The sequence below is a fragment of the Hemiscyllium ocellatum genome, chromosome 5, assembly GCF_020745735.1.
Source record: "Hemiscyllium ocellatum isolate sHemOce1 chromosome 5, sHemOce1.pat.X.cur, whole genome shotgun sequence".
In the NCBI taxonomy this organism is placed as follows: Eukaryota; Metazoa; Chordata; class Chondrichthyes; order Orectolobiformes; family Hemiscylliidae; genus Hemiscyllium; species Hemiscyllium ocellatum.
Window position 1 is genome coordinate 106,380,053 of NC_083405.1, and position 26,381 is coordinate 106,406,433.

General features: G+C 39.3%; 1 protein-coding gene across 3 annotated transcripts in view; it reads left to right on the forward strand.

Moving 5' to 3' along the window:
* Positions 1 to 26,381, forward strand: part of LOC132815817 (cAMP-responsive element modulator-like) — a 138,536-nt gene that overhangs the window by 104,448 nt on the left and 7,707 nt on the right. For all 3 annotated transcript variants that reach the window (XM_060825089.1, XM_060825088.1, XM_060825091.1), the window contains one exon: positions 25,678 to 25,834. In XM_060825089.1, coding sequence (XP_060681072.1) covers positions 25,678 to 25,834 — 157 coding nt within the window. The remainder of the gene's footprint in view (positions 1 to 25,677; positions 25,835 to 26,381) is intronic.

Below are 26,381 nucleotides of genomic sequence, written 5' to 3' on the forward strand. Positions count from 1 at the left end.
TTTTGAATATGTGTATAGAACACCATAGGATTCTCTTTAACCCTACTTGCTAAGGTAATTTCATTGCCCCTTCTTGCTCTCCTAAAATTCTCACCTGCTTTCTTTATATTCCTTATGGGTCCTGTCCAATTTTAGCTTCTTAAACTTTACATATGCTTCTATTGATACTATTAACCTTCTTGAGTGTTGTTGGAACTATATTTGGAAAGTCAGATTTGTCAGTATTTCATTACACTACAGAACTGAGCCCCCAAATGTGTTTTCGGTGGTGGGGCCACTGAAATGTAGATAATGTAGATGTAGATAAATGACTTGGTTGAAGCAACCAAAGGTATGATTGCTAAATTTGCTGTTAGTACTAAACCAACTCTTCTTATTTAAGGCAGGGTGTGGTTGTGTTGGAAGCAGGGTCAATGATTTAAGGTAAGATGCAGAAGGTTCAGAGGAGGTGTGAGGAAAAACAGAGGAAGCATGCTTGTGTGAGGTATTGGAGAGAGGGATGGGAAACTGGATCTCATTGCTTGTAAGGTTTGTAGAGGCAAGAACTCTCCTAACATTTAGTATATATTTAGATGTGCACTTGCAGTCCAAAGGCATACAAAGCAATGGGCCAAATGCTGGAAAATGGGATCAAAATAGTGAGATGATTGTTTTTGACTGTCTCAGCCCAAGGTCTTTTTCTATGCTGTAGATCTCTATGACTGTATAATCTTGCTTCTGATTAAGTGCAAGTTGCACTGATGTTTTTGAATGGATTCTTGCTATGAAGTCCAGTGAAATGTCTCACCATATTTTACTAAGTTTGCAGTAGTTGCCTACCTGATCCCTGTGGAGTTCTCATGTCTAATTCTAGCCCTATCTTATCATGCACCATTTTGAGAATATCCACCGAAAGGCTAGCATCTCTTATGCCAGCACCGTCTTAAAAAATCCATTGTGTATCCAGACAATCACTGTTTGGGTGCACTGTCTGAAGTTGCCAGCATGGTTCGTGATATTTGCCACACATGTGAAATGCCTAAATTGGCACCTAACATTGCGAGCAGGAATATGGAGGTCCTGCTGCACGGCTGATGCAGAAATGGGCCTTCCTCTTCTTCAGCTCAGTATGTCAGCGCTGACCATGACGCCATTCTAAACTAATCCCATCTGCTTGCACTTGGTCTATATCCCTTTATTCTGTGCCTGTTCATGTATCTGTTGAAATACCTCTCAAAGTTTGCTATCATAGCTGCTTCTACCACTTCCCCTAGCAGCGTGTTTTAGGCATCTACCTTCCTCTGCAATTAAAAAAAAGTTTTCTTGCACATAGAATAGTACAGTGTAGAACAGGCCCTTCAGCCCTCGATGTTGCGCTGACCTGTGAACTAATCTAAGCCCATCACCCTACACTATCCCATCATCATCCATATGCTTATCCAAGGACTATTTAAATGCCCCTAATGTGACTGAATTTCCTACATTAGCAGACATGGCATTCCACGCTCTTACTACTCTCTGAGAAAAGAGCCTCCCTCTGATATCTGTCTTAAATCTACCACCCTTCAATTTGCAGCTATACCCCCTCATGTAAGCAGATGTCCTCATCTTAGGAAAAAAGACTCTCGCTGTCCACTCTATCTAATCCTCTGATCACCTTGTATGTCTCTTTAAATCCCTTCTTAGCCTTCTTCTCTCCAATGAGAACAGACCCAAGTCCCTCAGCCTTTTCTCATAAGACCAATGCTCTCTAACAGACAACATCCTGGTAAATCTCCTCTGCTTTTCCAATGCTTCCACATCCTTCCTGTAATGGAGTGACCAGAACTGCACACAATACTCCAAGTGAGGCCACACGAGCATTTTGTACAGTTTCAGCATGACATCACAGCTCTGGAACTCAATCCCTCTACCAATAAGACCTGACACAACGTATGCCTTCTTAACAGCACAATCAACCTGGTGGCAACTTTCAGGGATCTACATGCATGGACACCAAGATCCCTCTGCATATCCACACGACCAAGAATCTTTCCATTGACCTAGTATTCTGCAATCCTGTTATTCTTCCCAGTGAATCACCTCACATTTATCTGCATTGAACTCCATTTGCCACCTTTCAGTCCAATTCTGCAGTTTATCCAAGTCTTCCTGCAACCTGTGACATTCCTCCACACTTTCCGCCGCTCCATCGACTTTAGTATCATCTACAAACTTACTAACGCATCCTCCTTTGCCTGCGTCTAAGTCATTCATAAAAATGACAAACGGGAATGATCGCAAAACAGATCCTTGTGGCACACCACTAGTAACCGGACTCCAGGCTGAATATTTTCCACCAACCACCACTTGTTGCCTTCTTACAGAAAGCCAGTTCCTAATCCAAACTGCCAAATCACCTTCAATCCCATGCCTCTGCATTTTCTCCAATAGCCTACCATGTGGAACCTTTTGGAAGACTTTACTGAAGTTCATGTGCACCACATCAACTGCCCTACCCTCATCCATATGCTTGGTCACCATCTCAAAACACTCAGTGAGGATTGTGAGAGACAGCCTGCCCTTGACGAATCCATGTTGAGTATTTCCAATCAAATTGTTGCTTACTCGATTATTCTAAATCCTATCTCTTATAATCCTTTCCAAAACTTTTCCTACAACAGGCATAACGCTCAATGGTCTGTAAGTACCTGGGTCATTCCTACTGCCCTTCTTGAACAAGGGCACAACATTTGCAATCCTCCAGTCCTCGAGTACTAAACCTGTCGACAATGATGGCTCAAATATCGAGGCCAAAGGTTCAGCCATCTCCTCCCTAGCTTCCCAGAGAATTCTTGGAAAAAATCCCATCCGGCCCAGGGGACTTGATCTACTTTCACATCTTCTCGAATTGATAACCCTCCTCCTTACTAATCCTAATCCTTTCAAGTCTCATAGCCCGTATCTCAGTCTTCTCCTCTATAATTTTCTCCTTTTCCTGAGTGAAAACAGATGAGAAATATTCATTTAGCACCTCTCTAATTTCTACAGAGTCCAACACAATTTCACACTTTTCTCTTTTGACAGGCCCTATTCTAACCCAGTCATCCTTTTTATTCCTCACATAGAAAGCTTTAGGGCTCTCCATTATTCTTTCTGTGAAAGACTGCTCGTGTCCCCTCCTTGCTCTTCTTAACTCTTTCTTTAAATCCTTCCTAGCTACTCTGTAACTCTCCGTTGCCTCATCTGAACCATCTTGCCTCAATGTCACACAAACTTCCCTCTTCAGCTTAACAAGAAATATAATTTCTTCAGTAAATCCCTTTTCCCTTACCTTATCACTTCCTCCTTGCCTGACAGGGACGTACCTATCAAAGACACACAATATCTCTTCCTTAAACCAGCTCCACATTTCAATTGTCCCCATCCCCTGCATTTTGCTGCCCCATTCTATGCCTCTGAAATCTTGCCTAATCGCATTATAATTGCTCTTCTCCATTGGCATATACATATCCCTTACCATTGCTAAATTAAACGTAACTGATTTATGGTCACTCTCTCGAAAGTGCTCACCTATCACTAAATCAAACACCTGGCCTGGTTCATTACCAAGCACCAGATCCAGTGTTGCCTCCCATCTTGTCGGCCCTTCGGCATACTGTGTCAGGAAACCCTCCTGCATGCATTGGACAAAAACTGATCCATCTGATGTACTAGAGTTATAGCACTTCCAGTCAATATTGGGGAAATTAAAGTCCCCCATAATAACCACCCTGTTCCTTTCATTCCAACCCAGAATCGATTTGCCAATCTTCTCCTCCACATCCCCGGAACTTTGCGAAGGCCTAAAAAAAATTCCCAGCCGTGTGACCTCACCTCTCCTGTTTCTAACCTCAGCCCATATCATCTCAGTAGACGAGTCCCCATCAAAAGTTCTTTCAGCCATTGTTATACTGTCCTTGACTAACAAAGCCACACCTCCTCTCTCCCCCCCCCCCAACCTTTACCACCTTCCCTGATCTTAATGAAAGATCTAAATCCTGGAATCGGCAACATCCACTCTTGACTTTATTCTATCCATGTCTCAGAAATGTCCACAACATCGAAGTCCCAGGTACTTATCCATGTTGCAAGCTCACGTATCTTATTCCAGATGCTCCTGGTGTTGAAGTAGACATACTTCAAACCAGCTTCCTGTCTGCCAAAACACACCTGTGACTGTGCAATCCCATCCCTGCCCTCCCTACTCTTATCCTCCTGTGCACTGGAACTATAACAGTTTCCAATCCCCCTACTGAGCTAGTTTAAACCCACCCAAATAGCGCTAGCAAATTTCCCACTCAGGATATTAGTACCCCTCTGGTTTAAGTGAAGACGGTCCTATTTGTAGAGGTCCCACCTTTCCCAGAACGAGTCCCAATTATCCATAAACTGAAACTCTCCCTCCTTCACCATCCCTGCATCCACAGGTTCAGCTGATATCTCTCCCTATTACTTGCCTCACTATCACATGGCATAGGTAACAAACCAGAGATAACAATTCTGTTTGTTCTCGCTCTCAGCTTCCACCCGAGTTCCCTGAAATCCTGCCTTACGTCCCTATCCCTATTTATGCCTATGTCATTGGTACCTATGTGGAGCACAACTTGGGGCTGGTCACCCTCTCCCTTCAGGACCCCAAAGACACGATCCAAGACGTCATGGACCCTGGCACCTGGGAGGCAATACACCAACTGTGAATTTCTTTTGTTCCCAACAAACCTATCTGACTCTCTAAGTATTGAGTCCCCAGTAACTAACACTCTCCTCCTTTACCCCCTCCCCTTCTGTGCAATAGGGACAGATTCTGTGTCAGAGACCTGCACCCTAGTGCGTGCCCCTGGTAAGTTGCTCCCCCTAACAGTATCCAAAACGGTTTACTGTTGGAAGGGATGACTTACTAGGGGCATGCACTGGGGTATCCAATGCATCTCCTTTAAACTTACCTTAAACCTAAGCCCCCTGGTATATGACATTTCCACCTTGGGAAAAAGGCTCTGCCAATCCGCCCAATCCATATCGTTCAAACTTGTTTTAATCAGCACCTTTATGAACCCCACTCTTAATAAATGGGCAAACATTATATACCTTAGTGCAATGTTTAAGGTATTATTCTGTCCAGTTATTGTAGTTTTTAAATGTATTTACTCAATGTACATATACTAGTTGTTCAATCAAGTGGCCACATGAAATGTCAACAGTTGATTCAATTTCGAGTCAATTTTTCCTCAAATATCGCAATCTACCACAAAGTCTGAGTAGTCAATTGAAAGTGTCAGTGAGAAGGCTCTCTGCTGTTAAATTTCATTCAAGACAAAGTTGTATTATTACTTGTGATTTATGCTGTAAGTGAACTATAACAGTGATGTGTATATATCCTGCATTATGTTTCTATTACTGACTGTTGATTATCTAGAAAATTTGATCAACCAGCACATTTCTGGTCCCATTGGTGCTGGTTAATAAAAAGTTTGTTGTACTTCTATCAGGATGCCACTTAGCCTCTGACATGCTCATGAAAAAGATCTAAGCTTGTCCAACCTCTTTTTGTTGCTAATACGCTCCAATCCAGGCAGCATCCTGGTAAATCTCTGGCACCCTCTCCAAAACTTCCACATCCTTTCTATAGTGTGGCAACTGGAACTACAACACTACTCCAAATGTGGTCGAACTAAAGTTGTGTACATCTACAATTTGACTTGCTAACTTCTTTATGCAATGCCCAACCATTGAAGGCATGTATTCTGTACACCTTCTTTACCACCTTATTCATTTGTGTTGCTACTTTCAGGAAGTTATGATGTGCATCCTAAGTTCTGACTGTATAGAGTCATAGAGATGTACAGCATGGAAATAGACCCTTCGGTCCAACTAGTCCATGCCAATCAGATTTCCCAACCCAATCTAGTCCCATTTGCCAGCACTTGGCCCATATCCCTCTAAACCCTTCCTATTCACATACCCATCTAGATGCCTTTTAAATGCTGCAATTGTACCAGCCTCCACCACTTCCTCTGGCTGCTCATTCCATATATGCACCATCCTCTGTGTGAAAAAGTGTATTAGGTCCCTTTTATATCTTTCCCCTCTCACCCTCTACCTCTGGACTCCCCCACCCCAGGGGATAAACCTTGTTTATTTATCCTATCCATGCCCCTCATGATTTTATAAACGTCTATAAGGTGACCCCTCAGCTTTTGATGCTCCAGGGAAAACAGCCCCAGCCTATTCAGCCTCTCCCTGTAGCTCAAATCCTTCAACCCTGGCAACATCCTTGTAAATCGTTTCTGAACCCTTTCAAGTTTCACAATATCCTTCCAATAGGAAGGAGACCAGAATTGCATGTAATATTCCTATCATTACTTCCAAGGGTTGTGCCATACTGTATACTATAATAGAACATTGAGAAGTTCTTCCCATCGCTCTTTCAGAAGAACAAATAAGTTTCATGCTAAACTCAACACGAGGGTTTTCTTTTTGAAAATAGGGAGTTCAGCTCGGCATCCCTTTCCCATTGGCTTTTTGTCCCAAAGTTAATTGTAGATGCAAAAGAATTCTACATTAGCCACTGTTCAAAAGAGCTCAGAAGGTGTCACCAATCATGTGAATTCTAAGAAACCCTGTTTAAAAAAAATTTCAACCTCCATAGTGACCTTCCAATCACTTTCAACAAAATCACTCCAGGAGATTTCACATAACTTGAAATAACTCAATTTTTCCTCTGTCCATCAAAACTGAAGTCCTCAAAGAAATATTAAATATGAAGTGTCTTTTTGGCAATTTGCTGTAAATTGCTTTTGAGACATCTCAAAAAGCACTATATAGATGCAAATTTTATAAGATCCACTGAAGCAATTCACCAAGATACAGAAACACTGCTGCTGTTGTGCATGTATGGTGGAAACAAACTTTCTCTCATGTCTTATGAGTCATTTTAAATGAGTGTTCTCTGGTTTTGGTTTGGCTGATGCACTTAAGAATTCTTCAGGCTGAACTCACCCAACAAGTGGACAGTATTCCAGTGCACTCCTGACTTGTGTTTCATAGAGGGAAGATGAGCTTTGAAGAGAGAAGACATAAAATACTTAACACAGAATCCTGGGTATCTGCAATCTGATTTTGTTTTGTCATATTTGTCATATTTATATAACTCATCCAGTTAAGTTTTTGGTCAGTCGTGCCATAGGATATTAATGGTGAGGGATTCAGTGATGGTAATTCTATTAAATGTCAAGAGGAGTTATTTAGGTTTTCTCTAATAAGAGATGAGAGATCATTGAATAAATATATAGCGCAAAATGGAACCTTTCAGTCCATCATGTCCATTCTGGGTCTCTGAAAGAAAACTCACCTAGTCTCATTCCCTTGCCTTTTTCCTGGTTCTCCCTATCTACTTTGACTAGATCGCCTAAATATTTTGAAAAACTCAAGAAAGTTGTGTGGAGAGAGAAACAGTTAATGTCGAGAGTCTGATTTAACTTGTTCAGAAACGAAAGGAGCTGGAACATGTTAGTTTTTATACTGTAGACAGAGGGAGCAAGTGAGAGTGAAGGGAACAGATGATGAGGGCACCCAGAGTATAAACTAAAGGGTACTAGGTTTCAGGTGAGAGAGGAAAGATTTAAAAGGAAACTGACTGGTAACTTTTTAATGCAGAGGGTGGTGTGTGTATGGAATGAGCTGTCAGGAAGTGATGGAGGCTGGTACAATTACAACATTTAAAAGGCATCTGGTTGGGTATATGAATAGGAAAGGTTTAGAGGATTATGGCCAAATGAGCTTGAGATGTCTGGTTGCTGCAGATGAGTTGGACCAAAGCGTCTGTTTCTATTCTGTATCACTCTGTGACTCTGTCAATTAGCGCATTGATCCTTTATTTTCCTCAGCACTGAATCTTTGGGCACAGTATGTCAATGGGTCAGGCAGTGTTTTACACAAATTCATCATAATTTCCTTTGAGTTATTACTTGTGTGGCATGAGTGTTACTTGCCACTTTTCAGCCCAAAATTGAATGTCATCAATGTCTTGCTGCATTTAAAAAATCAAATTAATAACAAAAAATTATTTCCTATGAATTAATTTTGTTGATCAGCAACTTGCAAGTTAGGTGTCATATTTCCTTTGTCTGTAAACTGTATTTCAGTCATTGGTTGTAAAGCAGTAAACTAACGGATGATTAGAGGTCATGAAAGGTGCTATGCAAAGATACTATGTTTTTCTGCCAGTTTTCTTTCAATCTGCTAGTAGGCATCCTACAACACTGGGTGGGGATACTCTAACTGACTGCAAAGGTTCTGTGGGTAACTGAGTAACCTGTTCTCCAGCAGGCATTCTATAAACATTTTACATCAGTGGGGCTCTGCCCTTAGATTTTTAGAATCTTTACACTGCAGATACAGGTCATTTGGCCCATTGAGTCTGAACTGACCCTCCGAAGAGCATCCCACCTAGATCCATTCCTCCACCCTGTATCACTGTAACCCTACATTAACCATAGCCAAACCACCTAACCTGCACTTCTTTGGACTTGGGAGGAAACTGGAGCACCTGGAGGAAATCCACACAGACAAGGAGAGAACCTGCAAACTGCACAATGCTCTCACCCAAAGCTGTAATTGAACCCAGGTCCCTGGCAGCAGTGCTTTTCACCGTGCCACCATGCCATCCGAATTTTTGGACCCTTGAATTCTGTTGTTAGATTTTGGGAGTTGTTGAACGTATTCACTGAGGGTTGGGTTTCACTGAGTTCTGGAGATGGAGCAAATAATAAATTATGTGTAGGGAATTGTTTATGGCCCCAGAGTTGCGTTAATATTTATCCTCATCCCTGATGCACACCTTGCAGCAAGAACTATTGACCCCAGTTCTTAGGAATAGCTCTCTTCCTTCAGATGGCCTCCCAAAATCTGCTGATTGCCATCAACTTTTACCAATCTTTTTCTCTCTCCTTTGCCAAAGCATTCTGCACCCACCTCGGTAGGTCCAAATATTTTCTGAATGAAGGTTCCATCTGTGGTTTTTGCCTCTGGATTTCTAGCTGGCATATGACTGGGCTTTCAACTACTAACTGTTTGGGAGGAAACACTGAAATGAAAGATCAAGAAATTCTGCTGTTTAAACTCAGCAGGACCTCTGTTTTCCCTTTATCAAACAAGCACCCCAGCACGCAAATATGCTTCACTCTAAATATCAGGCCTGCGTGCCAGACATGCAATTCAAAAAGTCAAATCCTACATAGTAACAAAGAAGATGTTATACAGAAACAATAAAATCTCAGTTTGGAATGGCAGGAGGTTTGAAAATAAAGGCTGTTGTGATTGTCAAGTATGTCTGGTTCTAGAACTTTGATAGTTTTGGTTTTGTTTTTTGAATTATACCTGAGGGAGTCAATGTAACACAACAGTCTCTTAACAACTGCTCTCATGAGTGAGAGAGAACAATTGTCAGAACAATACCTAAGCCATTCTCTGTCTGTGAGCACAAGTTTGTGTAAGTTGCATGGGAGTTCTTCATTTTTTTTTAAGTATGGTAGCCTGAGACACTTTGTTTTCTCGGGGTGAATTACAAGTGCACTATGAATTGTATGATGACTTTGTGCACTGGGTAAGGAAAATAAATTATGTTTCTATTTGTGCAAATGTCAAAGTTTAAGATTATTAGTATGATCTCTTGCAGTTTATTTGTCATAATTGACCTGACCATTATTTCATGTATTCTGTGTAAATGTGAAATCATTTATTATCTTTTAATGCTTCAAATTGCAGTCTGCAATATCAATTTACAATATGACACCTAAACTATCAACAGTTATTCAACAAATTTGTTAGTGTAGAATTAAAAATTTACGTGAGTTTGTATTATTGACTGTAGACCTGCATTCACTTTTTTGCAGGTTTGCAGGTCCTAATTGAAGCAGATCAAATCGCTGTGCAACTGGCATTTGTCAGGCCAGTGAGATATATCATGCTGGATGCCTGATATTTTTATTCTTTGCCTGCAGGGCTGATATTCTTACGTAATGTTTGGAGCTGAATGCTTTTCATTCAAAGCATTGACCAACCTTCTCCATTCCTTTGTACTGGACTACTGATTTCATGGCTAGACTTGAGCATTTTCTAGCAGCCCAAAAGAATTCTTAAAGCCATTTTCCAATCAACCTGTTCAAAGACATTATTACACACCTCTGGAATAGATAGAAGGCTGTTAAGATGAGAGCTCTGGTCTGCCAACAGGAATTACTCCTCTTGGTTCTGAAGACAGGTCTATAGACTTGAAACTTTAATTCTGTTTCTCTCACTTTAGGTGCTGCCAGACCTGCTGAGTTTCTCTAAATACTTTGAGTTTGTGATTGATTTGCAGAATCTGCAGTATTTAGCGTTTAACCATCGCTAGATGCACAACAGTTAGGATCTTATAGGCTCCACTATGCATATTATGATGTGCCATTGTTATTTATTATGGAATCATGATACTTGATTCTGTTTCCAACCATATCTTCCATGTGGTGCTCCTACTTTATTGTGGTGAATTTTTAAAATTTGTTTTCTGGAGATGAGTGACACTTGCAAGGCCACATTTATTACCTCAGTTACTCAAATGTTAGGTGGGTTGCCCTTGTGGGAATGGATTGCAATCTTGCACAATGCCATAGATTCCAGGATACAAGTGAAAATGATATAACTGTGATGTGTGTCTATGTTGAAATGCTTGATGCTTGGACGTAATGGTTTTCTATTGCATAGCTGTTCTTCTGCTTCTTAATGACAGAGCTTGCAAGGAAGGAAGTGCTGTTTAATTTATATTGTATGGGTTGCTTTCGTGCTTCCTGTAGATTGTGCATATTGAAGGCACCACGGACAGGTGGACACCAATAACAAGGTTACTGATTAAAATATGTTTAAGTGACTTACACCCTAACCAACTGAAAAAACATAATTTATCAAGTAAAGGTTTAATTCTGGGATCTGACTCATCCAGTATTATCATCACCTGAGATCATAATAGTGGGATGCTAGAAAACACTGTTTGCTGGATCTATTTCTAGGCTATTATATGAAGTAGCTGAAAATGTGTTTCAAGAAACTGAGCTACAACTCCATTGAGTCACTGGAAGGTAGCAGGTCACAGTTCTTCCCATGTGTCTGAAGGTTTACACTTTGTGTTGTAATGCTTAAAAATATAACTAAAGTTTTGAAATTCAAATCTTGCTCTCCCATTTTTTAATCTATGCTACTGTTCAAAGTTGATGAATTTATTTCAATTCATGAAAATTTGTGATTTTATAAATTTATCTGTAAAAAATGATTCTGAACATATAAGGTTCATGAACACGTGATGTATATTGATTTTACTCATAAAAATTACTGGTCCAGTTCAAGATGTCTGAGTAATTCATTCCACAAACAATTACGAAAGGTGGGAGTTTTTCATATTTAAGCACATTTGCAGATCACCAATAACAGTAGAACACACATTCTAAATATCTGTATTTATGTTATGTATATTGAACTAATACAGTTAAATTTGGATGGAGATAAGAAATGGCAAAGGACAAAATTTACTGTGAGAGTGGTTTCTTTATCTGCTGTAGAATAGAGTATTAATCAGGACACGTCGTGGGCTTGCTAGAAAGAAACTGCAATAATTGTGGGTGATTTTAGTCATATTGATTTAGTCAAATTAAATGAGTAAATGTACCCTGACAGATGTGTACAGGAATGTATAAAACAATAAGTTCTGGACCCAACCTGGGATCAGTCTGCTTTTGATTAGCTAATGTATAATGAGGCAGGATTAATGAATTGCTTAACAATAAGAATCCTCCAGCTAAGAGTGATGATCATAACATGGGAGAATTTCACATTCAGTTTTGAGGATGAGAAATGTCTAAATCCAATCTCTTACATTTAAATAAATGCAAAAAATTTGAAGAGTAAACCAATTAGAAAAGCAGTGGCAGACGTCTAAGGAGATGTTCCATAATTCTCATCATCAATATATGCAATTGAGAAAGATTTTAGAAGAGGGTACACAATCCATGGTTAATTATGGAAGTTGGGGTTGGTATTAAATTGCAAGGAAAGATATATAAATAATACTGCAAAGATTAGTAGTAGTCCATGCATTGTTCACATTTAGAAACCAGCAAATAATGACTAAAAAAAATTAAGCAAGGAGAGATTTGAGTTTGAGAGATATGACAAGGCAAATGAAAACTGTTGGCTGTAGCTTCAATGATATATAAAGAATAGCTGAAGCAGGAATAGCACATTGGAGAACAAAACTGGGGAATTAATAATTAATGCGTAATTAAAGAAATGGGGAATTAAGGAAACAAAGAAACAGCAGAGACTTTGAACAAGTAGTTTTCACAATGGAAGACACATCCAAAGATCAAAGGAAACCAAGAGGAAGGAAATTAAAACAGTCACTACCCATGTTTGTGATCAATCAGTCAAACGTACAATGAAAATTAATGGGACGACAGGCTGATCATTTTCCAAGATGAAATGACCTCCATCCAAGAGTCTTTTTGAAAAAAAGAAGTGGCTGCAGAGATAGTCCTGATGAAGGGTTTTTGCCCGAAATGTTGATTTTCCTGCTCCTTGGATGCTGCCTGACCTGCTGTGCTTTTCCAGTACCACTCTAATCTAGACTGCAGAGATAGTCATGCTAGCTAATATCTTCCCAATTTCCCTAATTTCTGGACAGGATTTTAAAACCGCAAGCATAACACATTACAGAAAGGGTATCAGGGTTAGTGGTGTTGCAGGTTGTGATGAAAGAGAGTAAGGGAAAATATTGCATGCTGTGGCAAGACTAGTAGAATATGAGTTTGCGTTAAAGTTGCAGGCATAGAAAGTGTGTGTGGTATCAGAGAGAAGATAGTGGCACTTAGCTGTCAAAGTGGACAACATTGATCTTTTTTATGGGTATCAACCATCTGTCCAGACTGCTTTAACCTGAATAGCAATCTTGAACCAAACTGGAATGGTCTGGTGTCATGGCTAGTACTTCAAATCCTGAGGGAGGAGAAAGTCCCACATCAGCAGCACCCTGTCTAACAGGATATCCAGGACTCTGAATGCAATATTGGGCACAGATTTCCCCCTATCTGCCATGAGGAGACTAGGGCAAAAGTCAGGAACCATGCATGGTAGTTCCATATTGCCTGTGCCTCTGTGGGTGCCCATGGGCTTTCAAAGATTACAGTAAGGGATGCTGGAGTTTTGGCAGATATCATCTGAGTTCTGGGAATGGTACGTGGTAAGATGCTCTGGAAATTAGACATGAGAGACACCATAGTGATGCAATCAGTCATTAATGAGGCAGTTTGAGAGTGATATGGCAAGAAACCTCACTGTGCTTCTTAGTGAGAAACCCTCCAAATAAAAACACTTTAAAATTTTGCCAAAAAAATTGAATGCTTCAGCCTTATGACTCTATTTAAATGAAGAGACACTGCAAAATGTTGCAGCCTTTGTGTCCTTTTATGCCACACTCAAATTTAACATGCTGATACATGAATAATTGGAAAGGCAAATTGAATGTTTTCCTTACTTATGGGGGAGTATAAACGTGTCAAGTCTTATTATACCTATACAGGGCATTGTTAACACTTTATGTCAAGAATCATGTACAATTCTGAACTCCTTGTTTAAGGAAGGATATACTTGGATTGGAAGCAGTTCAGTGGACTGATTCTTGGGATGATGGGGTTTCTTATAAGTCAAGGTAAACGTGTTAAGTCTATATAATATGAGAGGTGAACTTAGATTGGATCCATTAGATTAGATTCATGACAGTGCGGAAACAGGCCTTTCGGCCCAACCAGTCCACACCGACCCTCCGAAGAGTAACCCACCCAGACTCATTTCCTTCTGACTAATACATTTAACACTATGGGCAATTTAGCATGGTCAATTCACCCAACCTGCACATTTTTGGATTGTGGGAGGAAACTGGAGCACCCAGAGGAAACCCATGCAGACACGAGGAGAATGTGCAAACTCCACACAGACAGTCGCCCGAAACTGGAATCGAACCTGGGACCCTGGTGCTGTGAGGCAGCAGTACTGAACACTGAGCCACCATAAGATTTTGAATAAGCTTAATGCAATAGATACTAAAAGGATGTTTCTCCTGATACAAAATAATTGTTCAGAATTCTTCTCCATAGACTGCAATGGAGGCTGGGTCATTTAACGTATTGAAAGCTGGGTTAAATAGATTTTTGATTAATATGTGTATTTCAGGGTTATGGGGAACAGGCAGAAAAGTACAGTTAAACTCACAATCAGATCAGTAATGATTATTTTGAATGACTCAATGGGCCAAATAGCTACTTTTACTTCTTATGATCTTATTAAGTATTTCCCAGAAATCTCGTATCTCCATGCATCAGGTCTGATTATTTTTAATAAGTTCTACAAAAATGCGAACAAAAAGACATTCATTATTTAACCTCTTCTGCTTTTCACTCTATAGCAACCCTCCCTTTTTGTTTTCCAATCTTGCTGTCATTAACTCACTCCATTCCCATCCTTCACTTGCTTAAAATGTATCATATTTCTACTTTTTCCCAGTCCTGATGAATGGTTATAGACTTTGAAACATTGATCAGATTTTCACAAAATCGTGAAGACTCCAGGGTCCTTCAAAAGTGGTAGTTGCGTCTCAAATCCAGAAGTCTTATTTTATTCCCAACAATCCTTTTTTTGCTAGCATATTGGAGAACATGTGAATCCCACATATGGGAAACCCAAGGTTCAGAGGGCCATTTGAACTGATGCTGATTTTTGATAGAGCAAGGAATATGGGTGCTACAGAAGTTTAGAGAGATTATAAATGTTCTTGAAGGGTGGTTGACAGTCAGAAGAACTGTCAAAGCTTGATTGGCCAATTGGGAGGACTTGAAATGTTAATTCTGTATTTCTCTCCATAGACGCTATCAGATAAGTTAAGGATTTTCAGCACATTCCATGTGTATTTTCAAATTTCCAGTATCAACACAATTTTGCTTATATTATGAGGAAATCAGTTTGTTTATTTTCCAGGAGTGAAGGATAAGATATTCTGTCATTTCTGGAAGGATGGCTTTTACATGTTTGTCTAAATCCTTCTGCTGAAATTATGCTTGTCTTTTATTGATTAGACATTACCCACTTAAGTGCATACGTGGGTTACTGTGAGCAAACCCCTGAACATTCTGCCAGTCTTTTATTTGTGTGCAAATCTTGTGTTGAGGCCACTCCATGCAGTGAACATTGCCAAACTATATGCAGAGGGCAAGTAGGAAGAGAAAGGCTGGCCATGATTTTTATGCTGTTATTTTGCAGCCTCGAGCTAGAAATATATAAGCTCCAAACTTGATGTGTGCGAGTTTTGAGAAGATTTGAGAAGACTTGAAATGTGCATTGTCTATGAAAATAATTAACTTAGCATGCATCTTTTTACAATCTGACATGGCATCCTTAATAATGACTGATGACTTTCATCTGCTGACTCTTAATAATAACAAAACATTTTTTAAAAAATTATAGCAATTTTTTTGTAAAGCAATGTCCACGACATGGCAAAGTACAATCATCTTGGTAATGTAGTAGATTTTTGCAATCATACTGTAATTGGAATCTACTCCATTGTTGAACCCGTCATAGTCCATGCAACCAACATTTATTTCGTATTGCAATTTCATTTTTAGTAATTTGTGTAACTCATTATAATTTTAGCAAAGTTATTTCTATGAATGTGTGATTTGTCAATCTTGCTTTTCTTTGGCATGTTGATCAGGATTCAAGGAAATGAAATTGGCTTGTAACCTCAGCTCAGCTTATAAACAGCTTGAAGTGCACATTTGTTGTCGTGCACTAATGAGAAGCAATTTAGCCAGTGTGTAAATACATCTTCTGAAAGACATTCCCAGGTCCAAACCAGAGACGATGTAAGCCACCTACTTCTAGTACTCCTCCCATTACAATGATGAGGCAAGCCCTTGAAGAGGAGAGAAAATAAAGGATGACTATGCTGAAAAGTGACAAGGAAGAAATGCAGACAAGCCAGGACTAAATTATATAACAAAGATCACAGGGTGTAAGACATGTAAAATGAAGTCAGAGAAGTACTAGACAATGACTGTTACTGGAAGAAATAAAAAAAACATTTTGTGATTGAAGAATATAATGATCAAAAATATCAGCTATCGCACAGAGTGTAATTATTTTTGTCTGTGTGGGAGTGACACTTTCTCTCCATGTCTGTGTGGGTTTCCACCAAATGTTCCCTTTTCCTCCCACAGTCCAAAGATGTGCAGGTTATTTGGATTGGCCATCCTGAAATTGCCCTGTAGTGTCCAGGGATATGCAGGCTAAATGCAATTGCCATGGTAAATGCAGAGTTACAGGGATAGTGTGGATGGCTGAGTTTGAGTGGGATGCTCTTCTGAAGGTTGTTATGGATTCAATTGACTGAGTGGCCTCTTCCTGTACTAAGGGAATTCTATGATTTTATTTCTTCATATGTGTTAATCTACAGTCATGTTTGTTAAAGAGAAGAAGGTTGAGAGGTGACTTAACTGAGACATATAAGATAATCAAAGGGTTAGATAAGGTGGACAGTGAGAGCCATTTTTCCTCAGATGGTGATGGCTAGCATGAAGGGACATCGCTTTAAATTGAGGGGTGATAGATAAAGAACAGATGTCAGAGGTAGTTTCTTTACTTAGAGGGTAGTAGAGGTGTGGAACACACTGCCTGCAACAGTAGTAGACTTGCCAAATTTAAGAGCATTCAAATGGTCATTGGATAGACATGTACGAAAATGCAATAGTGTAGGTTAGTTGGGCTTCGGATTGGTTTCGCAACATCAAGAACCAAAGGGCCTGTGCTGTGCTGTAATGTTCTATGTTCTATATTGATGGTAGTTAAATCTGTCTTCTGGAGACTTCATTTCCTGTGGTTGACTGACTACTTATTAAGTCTCATCATGTTCATACCAATTATGTAAAGAAGGAATTTTCTGAGTTGCACCACTTCGCTCTCTTCTGCTCTGTCCTGAATTTTGTATTTTGCCCTCTGTGTCAGAATCATTGACAAAAAATAACTGATCAGTTTTGGTGATAAATTTACAATCTAATCCTTCAAAATATCTTCTGAGTGGATTGCCAAACCAACATTTTTAGTAGGATATGCAGCTTTTGGCTATTCCTGTTTGAGATATGGTATCATTGGCTAACAATTATCAAATGCTTTATAGTAGTGTGTGGAAGTATGTGTCACAACTGACTGGGCCCTTAGACAATATTTAGCTGCAATTGACATTTTTTGGAGATTAAGTTTTAAAAGCATGTTAATTGTGAGCATTAGCTAATCAATAGACAGCCCCGACTTTTTGATGTTTTCACAATATTTAGTTGGCACTGGACTTATCTCAGTTATAACAAGGCATTTCAATACAATGTTTGCTTCATTTTAAGAATTCATGAGTTGAGGGTGTTGCTGGCAAGATCAACATTTATTGCTTATCCCTAATTATTCTGGAAGAGGTAGGATTGGTGAGCTGTCGTCTTGTATTGGACTTTGAATATTGGGAATCTCACTGTTAGAACAGAAGTTCCAGAATTTTGACTCAACAACAGGAGAGGATTGAGATATAGCTCCCTGTTAAGGAGGAGAAGCTGCAGATGCTCCCCTTGTCCTTCTAGGTGGTAGAGGTGTGAGTTTGGAAAATGCTTTTGAAGGAACCTTGATGAGTAAATGCAGCGAACTTGTGGTAGTACACATTGCTGCTGCTTTGTGTGGAGCTAAAAAGAACATTCAAGGTGATGGATGGACTTGTAGGCTGGTGACATGCTGCTTGACTTATTGGAGCTGAACTGATCCAGGCAAATTCTATCATGCTCCTGTTTTGTGCCTTGTGGATGGTAAACAGAAAATAAGGACACAGGAGGTAAATTGCCACAGAATTTGGAGTCACATGCCTCCTGTTTTAGCCACGGTTTTTATAACGTTGGTCTGATTCAGTTTCTGGTCTATAGTAAGCCCCAGGATGTTAATTTGAGGGATCCAGTGATGGTAACACAACTGAAAGTCCAGAGACAATGGTTAAATTCTCTCTTGCTGGAAATGATCATTGTGGAGTGAAGGCTCTGCTGGATCATGAGGTTACAGATTGTAGTTGGATATAATTCTCCTGTTGCTGATTGCCCACAGCCCCTCATGGTTGTCCAATATTGGGTTGTGAGACATGTTCAAAGTCTGTCTCATTTGGCATATGGGCAACACTTTCTAGCGTGTCCTTAATGTGAAGACAGGACTTGATCTCCACTGTGTCATTGCCATTCCTGCAAGCAGTCACTTCTGCAATAGATGCATTTTGGAGGACAAGGTCAAGTTGTCATGGCCACAGATCATAGCACTGTATCATGTATGGATACATCAAACTTCAAATTCCAACATTAAAAAGGAACTGCTACAGTCAAAAAGCATGACTACAGATGTAAATTCAGTGGCTGTCAGGAGAGAGAGAAAGATACTAGAATGTGTTATGGACTTGGCCAGACCCACTCGAAATATTTTAAGAAGGTAGCCTTACGTTTTCTTATTTTAAAGGCAAATGTAACGTGCTGTGTTCCAGATATAATTTGACTTGTATTAAGCAAAATACAAACACCATAGTTAAAAGACAACAAAAGAAAGAAGAACTAAGATTAATTTAACTTAGAATAATACATACAATAACTATTACTAATTAACTGTTCCAATATAGTAGCATCTGTTAGAAACACACCCCTTGGCAAAATTCAGAAAATAGATTTGTTTCACAGGTGACTTCTCAGAGAAAAACATCAAGAGAAAGTTCACAGAGAGTAGCAGACAGAAGACATTTACTGAAGCTTCCAACCTTATTGAGACTCCAGTAGCAACTGATGAACGTAAAAGCTAAAAACTAGAAATGCTGGTCTGTGACAGCTGGTCACACCCATCTAGGCTGCTTCTATTCTTCCAATTTTTATTTAAAATATCCAAGGCTTCTCAAGCTGTTTACATTACCACAGACTGCTGTTCACCTCGTGTTCAAACTCTTATCTTAAAAGAAACCAGGATGAGGAACACTTCTTAAAGTGTCACAGATGTCACACATGAAGTCGCAGTGAAGTGTGGAAGGGATGGAGTTAAAAGGGAAAAATGCACTACAAACTGAAATGTTATCTCCTGTGACCGTGATAGGAGAAAAGCCAGCTGTTGTGGCGAGAGATACAATTTTTGTCTTCCTTTTCAAGAATACAGAAGAACAGGAGTTAAATTTAAGGCCTTTTCCCCAGAGCCCAAAGCTAGGGGGCATGAGTTTAAGGTTAGAGGGGAAAGATTTAAAAGGGACCTGAAGATCAACTTTTTCACACAGGGTGGTGCATAGATAGAATGAGCTGCCAGAGGAAGTGGTAAAGATGGGTACAATTCCAACATTTAAAAGACATTTTGTCAGGTACATGAATAAGAAAGATTTAGAGGGATTTGTGTCAAAATGCAGGAAACTAGGACTAGCTTAGTTCAGGAAACCTGGTTGGCATGGATGAGTTGGGCTGAAGGGCTTGTTTCTGTGCTGTATACCTCCATGACTCAATCTTGGTCTGTTAATGCGAGTAGGGGAAGGTGGATTATATCGGTGCTTGTATATGCCAATGGTCTGCGGTTATCTATGTCCCTGAACCTAGGTTTAAGTGCAAATATGCTTCAAAGGTCACAGTTGACAAACCACCCACTAGTCACCTTTGCATTGGAAGTAGAAGAGTCCCTTACTTTGAATACCGAAAGCCAGCTTGCCAGCAAGCCAGTCAAAAGGAAATCAGAGAAGTAAAATCTCCTCCCCATGAGTATGGCCAATCACTGTTGAAAGTAGTCAGGACAAAAAAAGTTCACTCAAAGCCAAGAATCACAAAATTACCAATTAACTATCAAGAATCTGTTATCTAATGACCAGTATATCTTCCAACATTTGCCCTTTTTTTGGACTTGTTTTTAATTTGTGTATTGTATTATTATCTTCTTACATTTAGTAATTTAGTACACAGTTTTGTTAACTCAAAGCCTGGTTAAATTGTAATAATTTGTGAAACCTTGCACAGCGTTTGGACAGAACTGTATTCATTACCATACATGTTGCTTTTTTTTAAAGATAACCTTCAGGTGTGGGTTGCCCCTGCATCCCTTTTTTTGTCTTGGAAAAATATACACTAGCGAGAAGGGGACATGAAAAGTCTTTAGCTGGTAGGATTAGGGAAAACCCAAAGGCTTTCTATAGGTATGTCAAGAATAAAAGGATGACTAGGGTAGGTATCGGTCCAGTCAAGGATAGTAGTGGGAAGTTGTGTGTGGAGGCGGAGGAGATTGGAGAGACATTAAATCAGTACTTTTCATCAGTATTCACTCAGGAACAGGACACTGTTGCTGATGTGAATATGGAATCACAAATAATTAGAATGGATGCCCTGGAAATATGCAGGGAAGAGGTTTTGGGAATATTGGAGAGGATGAAAATAGATAAGTCTCCTGGGCCTGATGGCATTTACCCTAGGATCCTATGGGAAGCTAGGGAGGAGATAGCAGAGCCATTGGCCTGGATTTTTATGTCGTCGTTGTCAACAGGAATAGTACCAGAGGACTGGAGGATAGCGAATGTGGTCCCATTGTTCAAGAAAGGGAGTAGGGATAGCCCTAGCAACTATAGGCCAGTGAGTCTGACTTCAGTGGTGGGCAAAGTCTTGGAGAGAATGGTAAGGGATAAGATTTATGAACATCTGGGTAGGAATAACGTGATCAGGGATAGCCAGCATGGTTTTGTGAAGGGCAGGTCGTGCCTCACAAACCTTATTGAGTTCTTTGAGAAGGTGACCAAGGAAGTGGATGAGGGTAAAGCAGTAGATGTTGTGTATATGGATTTTAGTAAGGCGTTCGATAAGGTTCCCCATGGTAGGCTAATGCTAAAACTTTGGAGGTATGGCATTGAGGATACATTAGAGGTTTGGATTAGGAATTGGCTGGCTGGAAGGAGACAGAGGGTAGTAGTTGATGGATTATGTTCATCTTGGAGCGCAGTTACTAGCGGTGTACCACAAGGATCTGTTTTGGGACCATTGCTTTTTGTTATCTTTATAAATGATCTAGAGGAAGGACTTGAAAGCTGGGTAAGCAAGTTTGCGGATGACACAAAAGTCGGTGGAGTTGTGGATAGTGAGGAAGGAAGTGGTAAGTTACAGCGGGATATAGATAAGTTGCAGAGCTGGGCGGAAATGTGGCAAATGGAATTCAATGTAGCTAAGTGCGAAGTCGTTCACTTTGGTAGGAATAACAAGATGATGGATTACTGGGCTAATGGTAGGCTACTTGGTAGTGTGGATGAGCAGAGGGATCTTGGTGTCCATGTACACAGATCTCTGAAAGTTGCCACCCAGGTAAATAGTGCTGTGAGGAAGGCATATGGTGTACTGGGCTTTATTGGCAGAGGAATTGAGTTCCGGAGTCCTGAGGTCATGTTGCAGTTGTATAAGACTCTGGTGCGGCCTCATCTGGAGTATTGTGTGCAGTTTTGGTCACCATACTATAGGAAGGATGTGGAAGCTTTAGAACGAGTGCAGAGGAGGTTTACCAGGATGTTGCCTGGAATGGTAGGAAAATCTTATGAGGAAAGGCTGAGGCACTTGGGGCTGTTCTCATTGGAGAAGAGAAGGTTTAGGGGAGATCTGATAGAAGTGTATAAGATGATTAGGGGTTTAGATAGGGTAGATACTAAGAACCTTTTACCGCTAATGGAGTCAGGTATTACTAGGGGACATAGCTTTAAATTAAGGGGTGGTAGGTATAGGACAGATGTTAGGGGTAGATTCTTCACACAGCGGGTTGTGAGTTCATGGAATGCCCTGCCCGTATCAGTGGTGAACTCTCCTTCTTTATGGTCATTTAAGCGGGCATTGGATAGGCATTTGGAAGTTATTGGGCTAGTATAGGCTAGGTAGGATTCGGTCGGCGCAACATCGAGGGCCGAAGGGCCTGTACTGCGCTGTATCCTTCTATGTTCTATGTTCTATGTTCTATGTTACTGAACAACACTTTTCCAAGTGCCCTGTTCTAACAGTTAAGAAATGGAACAGTGGATAGGGAGAGCAAACTTCACAGGAAAAATTTTACTGGCATTGTAAAACTGGAGAAAACTTTATTCCAACCATAATGATCTCATGAAAGCAATTTCAGGGCACTTAAACTGTGCATAAAGAGGTAAAGTTAGAAGAAAAAGGTACGATTATCAACTTCAGTAATGCAATGCATCAGGATCCCAAATTAGAACCTCTTGAGATAAAATAAAGAATTTTGATTTCCAAGATTAAAAATTACCTTCTGTTGTATATTAACCTGCATCCATGGTAGGGTTTATAAATCAGTTCACTTTAAGTGTTTTCAAAAGGATGCATCTGGAAAATATTGACAGTATTTTGTTACATACTTAAAGTAACAAGATTAGAAACTAAGAATTTTTCAATGTATGTTGCTTTAAATGGGAATAGACAACTTTTTAAAAATTCATTCATGGGATGATAATGTCACAGTCTAGACCAGCATGTATTACCCATCCTTAATCGTCCAGGGGCTAGTTAAGCATCAACCACATTGCTGTGGGTCTGGAGTCACATGTAGGCCAGATGAGGTAAGGATGGCAGTTTCCTTCCCTAAAGGACATCAGAGAACCAGATGGATTTTTTTCCAACAATCAACAATGGATGCATGGTCATCATTAGACTCTTAATTCCAGATTTTTGTTGAATTCAAATTCCACTATCTACTGAGGCAGGATTCGAACCTCGGTCCCCAGAACACGACCTTAGTCTCTGGATTAACAGTCCCAAGATAGGCCATCACCTTCCCACATGTTAAGCTAATATAAATATTATATAAATGTAATATATGGAATAAAGTACATCAATGATAACATTTAAAATTAAAATAATATTATTTAGTGAGACTAAGACTCTAGAATAACTTAAATTGAAAACTGGGAATTTAGCATAAACAGATGAGAAGCCAACTGAAGGGTAGAATATAGCTACCACTCAGGATTTATGCTGAGTTCAGAAATACAGTGAAATATGCAGATTCTGTAATAGGACCATTACTGATGCTAATTTACACTAAATATCTAGATTCAGAAACCAAGTGCACAGTAGTCACATTTGGAGCAGGACTGTCAATTATTGTAATTATCCTGTAATTATTGCATTTATATTTTTGGAAATTAATGTTTTATATGTTGGACATCTCCAATAATTAACTGGTATCAATTGATGTCCTAACATATTCATGGATATATAATTAGATAGCAGTGAAATGGCAGAGAGCTTGTATTTAAAATAGATTTTTGCCTGATGTCATGATAGAGAATAGTTTTCAACTGATTGCACTGAAACCACGCCAGCCTTGCAAGAGAAGTGAGCACTGCTGATGCAGGTCACAGATAAGGATGGCACCTCAACGAGGAGTGCTACATAAAATATAAGAAAAAGGAACAGAGTAGGAGATTGATCCTCCGAAAGCATCTTCCAAATCCATGACCACTGCCCAGGAGGACAAGGAAAGCAGATTCATTGTAACACTACTGTCTGCATGTTTTACATGTTATTAAATGAAAGGTTTTCCAAGACATTTGCCATCCTGATATAGAAATATGTCACCATTCCTTCAGTGTCACTGAGTCAAAATCCTGGAATTCCCTCTCTAATGCACTGTGGGCCTACCTACAGCACATGCAGTGGTTCAAGACAGCAGCTCAGCACTACCTTCTCAAAGGCAACTAAGGAAGGGCAATGAATAAATGTTGGCCCAACCAGCAATGCCCATGTCCCACAAGTGAATATATGTGTATAAAAAAAGTGCTATTTAGCTTTGCAATTTATATGAAAGTGAAGAGGTCCTTGTAACATCAATTACTGTGCACCATAGATCGAAGCAATGGGCTTAGTGCTTGCTTTGAGAGTTCTGAGATACAACTATTGTCAATAGTATTTTATCCTTTTTTATATTGTTATTTTCGGCTCTAATTGTTTGTGATAATAAAATCAGACCCTTTCAACAGTCCCATCAATTAAATGTGAATAAAATAAAGATAAACTGAAATTTTAAAAAGTAATTGAGAATTTGACCACGATTATTTTATATTAATGAACTATATTAATCCTGACGTTCATAAGCAATGCAATTGTCACAATGTGTTAATATTGATGCAAGCCTTTAGATGCTGGTGTTATGCAAGTTTCATTTCGTTACTGACTTTCTAGTATTGGTAACACTGAGAAAGAACCAAACTTTTTCCCACAAATAGTGAAGGTATTTATTATTAATCATACAACCCATATTGAGCTACTCACATTTCTAAGCAGGTAGTAATGAATCAGAGTCCCACATTTAAGCTTTTCCTGTTCAAGTTCCATTCATTGTTAATGTCAAGCTCTGCTTACTGCACCTGTAATTTCAATTTTTGAATTCGTGAGCTACCTTTGTTCTATACACTTCAGGATCATCTGAGTCAATCATCAGTTACATTCTTTATAATACAACTGTGTGGTAATGTGAGCTTTTTCATCTTCCTCCAACCCTTTGTCGATATAATCTGCCACTCCATCTTCCATGGCCACTTCCAATAAATTGTTTTCATTTGGTTATAATTCTTTATGTCTACATTAAAAAGTTGATTTTATCACTACCTTGCCAGTGTTATACCTCTTTAGAATATCTGAAGACTTCATCTTTGGCTCCCACATTTTGCCAATAGACATACTGACTCTTAGTAATACTAATTGTGCATCTATACATTTATTCAGTTTCTGAATGTAGGTTGATTGCACCTTATTCTGCACTTTCTTCACATAGTAAAGAAACTGTATTCTTTTGCTATAAACTCTTATTATTATCTCAACTCTATTTTCCACTTTAATAGCTCCCCAGACAGAATCAGATGATGTATATCCCACATAATCTGATTTGATCTTCATCTGAGTTGAAAACATTATATCCTGTCTATCACTAAGATTGATTTCCTGTCCAGAAATCTTCTCCTAGTTCATCATTATTACTAAAATCATTATCCACTGTTTTATTCCACAGTGCTTGCCTTCTTCAAAGTTTGTCATCCTATATAAACTACAGTTCATACACCAAATTCTTGTCACCAATTAGTTGTTATCAATCTCAGCAAGTCTGGCAGCATCTGTGGAGAGAAATCCGTATTTAAATGCAGTACCTTCTCAACCTTTCAACATTTATAACCTCAGTGAAGTTATGTTTCCTTTGACTGTAGCCTTCCCTGCATTTCAATGACTTTAGCTACCTCACCAACTGTCCATTCTCTAAATCTCCTTGGCATGCTACTTCCATTTTTGTCTTTGAAATGTTTCGAATTGTCAACTGTGCCTTCACCTTTTCTAATTTTCTTCTCTGTGAAATCTCAGATGTTTAATCTCAGTAAACATGTATAGAATTACCGATTGTTTCTGAAATAGTGGGGAGAAGAAATATTTGGGTAAGAAACTTTATATAGCAATTTACTTTTAAAAGAAGTGTAACTAAAAAGGTGTAGAGTAAAGTTTTAAGGTGGCCACTGATTTACATCTCACTAATAATAAAACTCATGTCTTGCAGCTGCCACTGGAGATATGCCAACTTACCAAATCCGAACCCCAACTACCACTTTACCTCAAGGAGTGGTAATGGCAACCTCACCAGGGACATTGCATAGTCCACAACAGTTGGCAGAAGAAGCTACACGTAAACGGGAGCTCAGGCTAATGAAAAACAGGTAAGATATCAGAAAATAGGTAATCCGCTGTATTGCACACTTAAAAAAAAATCTGTAATGAAAAGAATGTACTGAAATGAAGAAATGGGTATCTTATTCACAAAAATAATTAAACAGTTTTGCTGATTCTTGATTTTGGAGCTTTGTTATTGGTATAAATGTGCACTGTTTTAGGTTTGTTCAGAGCCAACCACTATCTTAGATTTCATTTCCTATGGGTTTTTTTTCAGTGATGATTTCTGTAAATCACACCTGTTCAGACCTGAGCACTAGAATTTGGAGATTCCCAAAATCATTGGAATGGATCAAAAACAGAAATTATAATTGTAATTTAATTATAACTATAATTTCTGTTTTTGTTTCAGAATTACAGCATCCACAGTTCTTTCTTGGTTTTTAGTTTATTTTCATTGGAATAGACTTCGATCAGCATTGTATTGCTAAAGCAACTCCCAGTTATTGGTTAGGTCCAAGGTGAAGTGGTTTAGAAATAGCGGGTGCCTTGAGAGAGGAAGGCTTTTAAATCCAGTTTAGTCATTCCTGCTTC